Genomic DNA, 1,488 nt, shown 5'->3' with positions numbered 1-1,488 from the left:
AGCTTGGACGTTGTGCATTCCAGTAATAATTCTGAAAATGTTCACTGAAGAAAGAGTTTAGAATTAACACTTGACATTTTGGGCCACGTTTTCAGAACATTGAGACAAAGGAAAGGAGGATGGAGAGATGAAGAAACACGTAACTCATAAACAGTTCTCTCAAATTACTTCTCAGTTGAGAGCTTTTGGGATTTTCTTGGAGTTAATGAATTTATATTTGAAATCTACTATCTCTATCATTGTGAAAGAAATGGTAATGTGGCATTATATAATCATTACAATTGGGTTCAAATCATTACATAACGAAAGTTTGTAGCATTCTTAGTCTGAAATCCATCTTTCCATCCTCCAGTCTGAACACCACACAGTCACTGTCACTGACAGGAATATGTCCTATCCCTTAGGTTTGTTGAAAGTGTGAAGAAAAAAATAAAAAAAAGTAAGAACCTCAGGCCTTGTGTGCCCAGAGTATAAATATTCAGATCAGAGACCAGTTATGCTTGACTTTTCTCAGCTGTTCAGCCTTCTCAATTCACTTGTCCGATTACTTTAGGAGAAATATAATAATAATAATAATAATAATAATATAATAAATTAGCTCTTCATGGTAGGAAAAGACTTCTAATTTTTTCTTTTTATAGCCCAGAGCCATAACTATAAGCTATATAGCATATGTGAGAGTACTTCAAAAAGTTCATGGAAAGATTTGTATTCTCTTTTAATTCTATCTTTCCATAAACTTTTGAAGTATCCATGTGTGTGTATGTATGTGTTTAACTTATATGTAGCATATTTGCCTTTTTAATATTAATAAAGTTAGATGTTTTAATTTCTTTCGTTTTTACATTGTTATTATGAAGCAAAGTAACACTATTTAAGTATTAATACACAAATTCCAAGTTTTAATTTTAGCTGAGAGTATATGAAATTATGAGTAAAATTGGCTGCACATGCATCCTGAACTACTAAGAATTTGCTATAGGAGAATTCTAAATCTCAGGAATCAATGACATTAATCTTCGTTTTTATGGGCGGAAAATCACTGTAAAATTGAAGCAACTTGTTGTAGGTATGCCTAGAGTACTCTGCTAAATCATTTTCACATTGCAGGCACCGAGGATGGCTTGCAAGACGCCTCTCTTATGTTCTTTTTGTTCATGAGCGAGATGTCCATAAGGGCATGTTTGCCACCAATGTGACTGAAAATGTACTGAACAGCAGTAGGTAAGGGTGGGGACGCTGGAGAGGCAGGGATGGGTGGTAGGAGCGGGAGTGGGGAAGTAACCCTTGCTAACCTTTAGTTTCTTGGGACTCAAGAAGTATTTGTATTTCCAAACATTGAATCTTTAACTCCAAAGGAATTGGGGAAATGCAGGAGAATGGATGGTTTTGGTGAACAATGCTATGTAGGAATAGCAGTGTTGTTGTATGGATTAGTAATTGAATGGGTTTCTACAACATGAAAGTCAAGTCAGAGTTCAGAGATGT

The 1,488-nt window shown here is 34.9% G+C and overlaps 1 protein-coding gene across 1 annotated transcript in view; it reads left to right on the top strand.

The window, feature by feature from the left end:
- The window catches only part of LOC103611001 (glycerol-3-phosphate acyltransferase 1, mitochondrial-like), a gene marked incomplete at its 3' end in the record, with an annotated part of 39,540 nt that extends 38,316 nt beyond the window's left edge, over positions 1–1,224 (top strand). The window contains exon 6 of the mRNA XM_008595052.1: positions 1,111–1,224. Within this exon, the coding sequence (XP_008593274.1) occupies positions 1,111–1,224 (114 nt within the window). The remainder of the gene's footprint in view (positions 1–1,110) is intronic.
- Between the last annotated feature and the right edge of the window lie 264 nt (positions 1,225–1,488).

The sequence above is a fragment of the Galeopterus variegatus genome, unplaced genomic scaffold, assembly GCF_000696425.1.
Source record: "Galeopterus variegatus unplaced genomic scaffold, G_variegatus-3.0.2 Scaffold12233, whole genome shotgun sequence".
NCBI classification, from domain to species: domain Eukaryota; kingdom Metazoa; phylum Chordata; class Mammalia; order Dermoptera; family Cynocephalidae; genus Galeopterus; species Galeopterus variegatus.
Note: the sequence above shows the minus strand (reverse complement) of the source record. Positions and strands in the feature narration are given on the sequence as shown.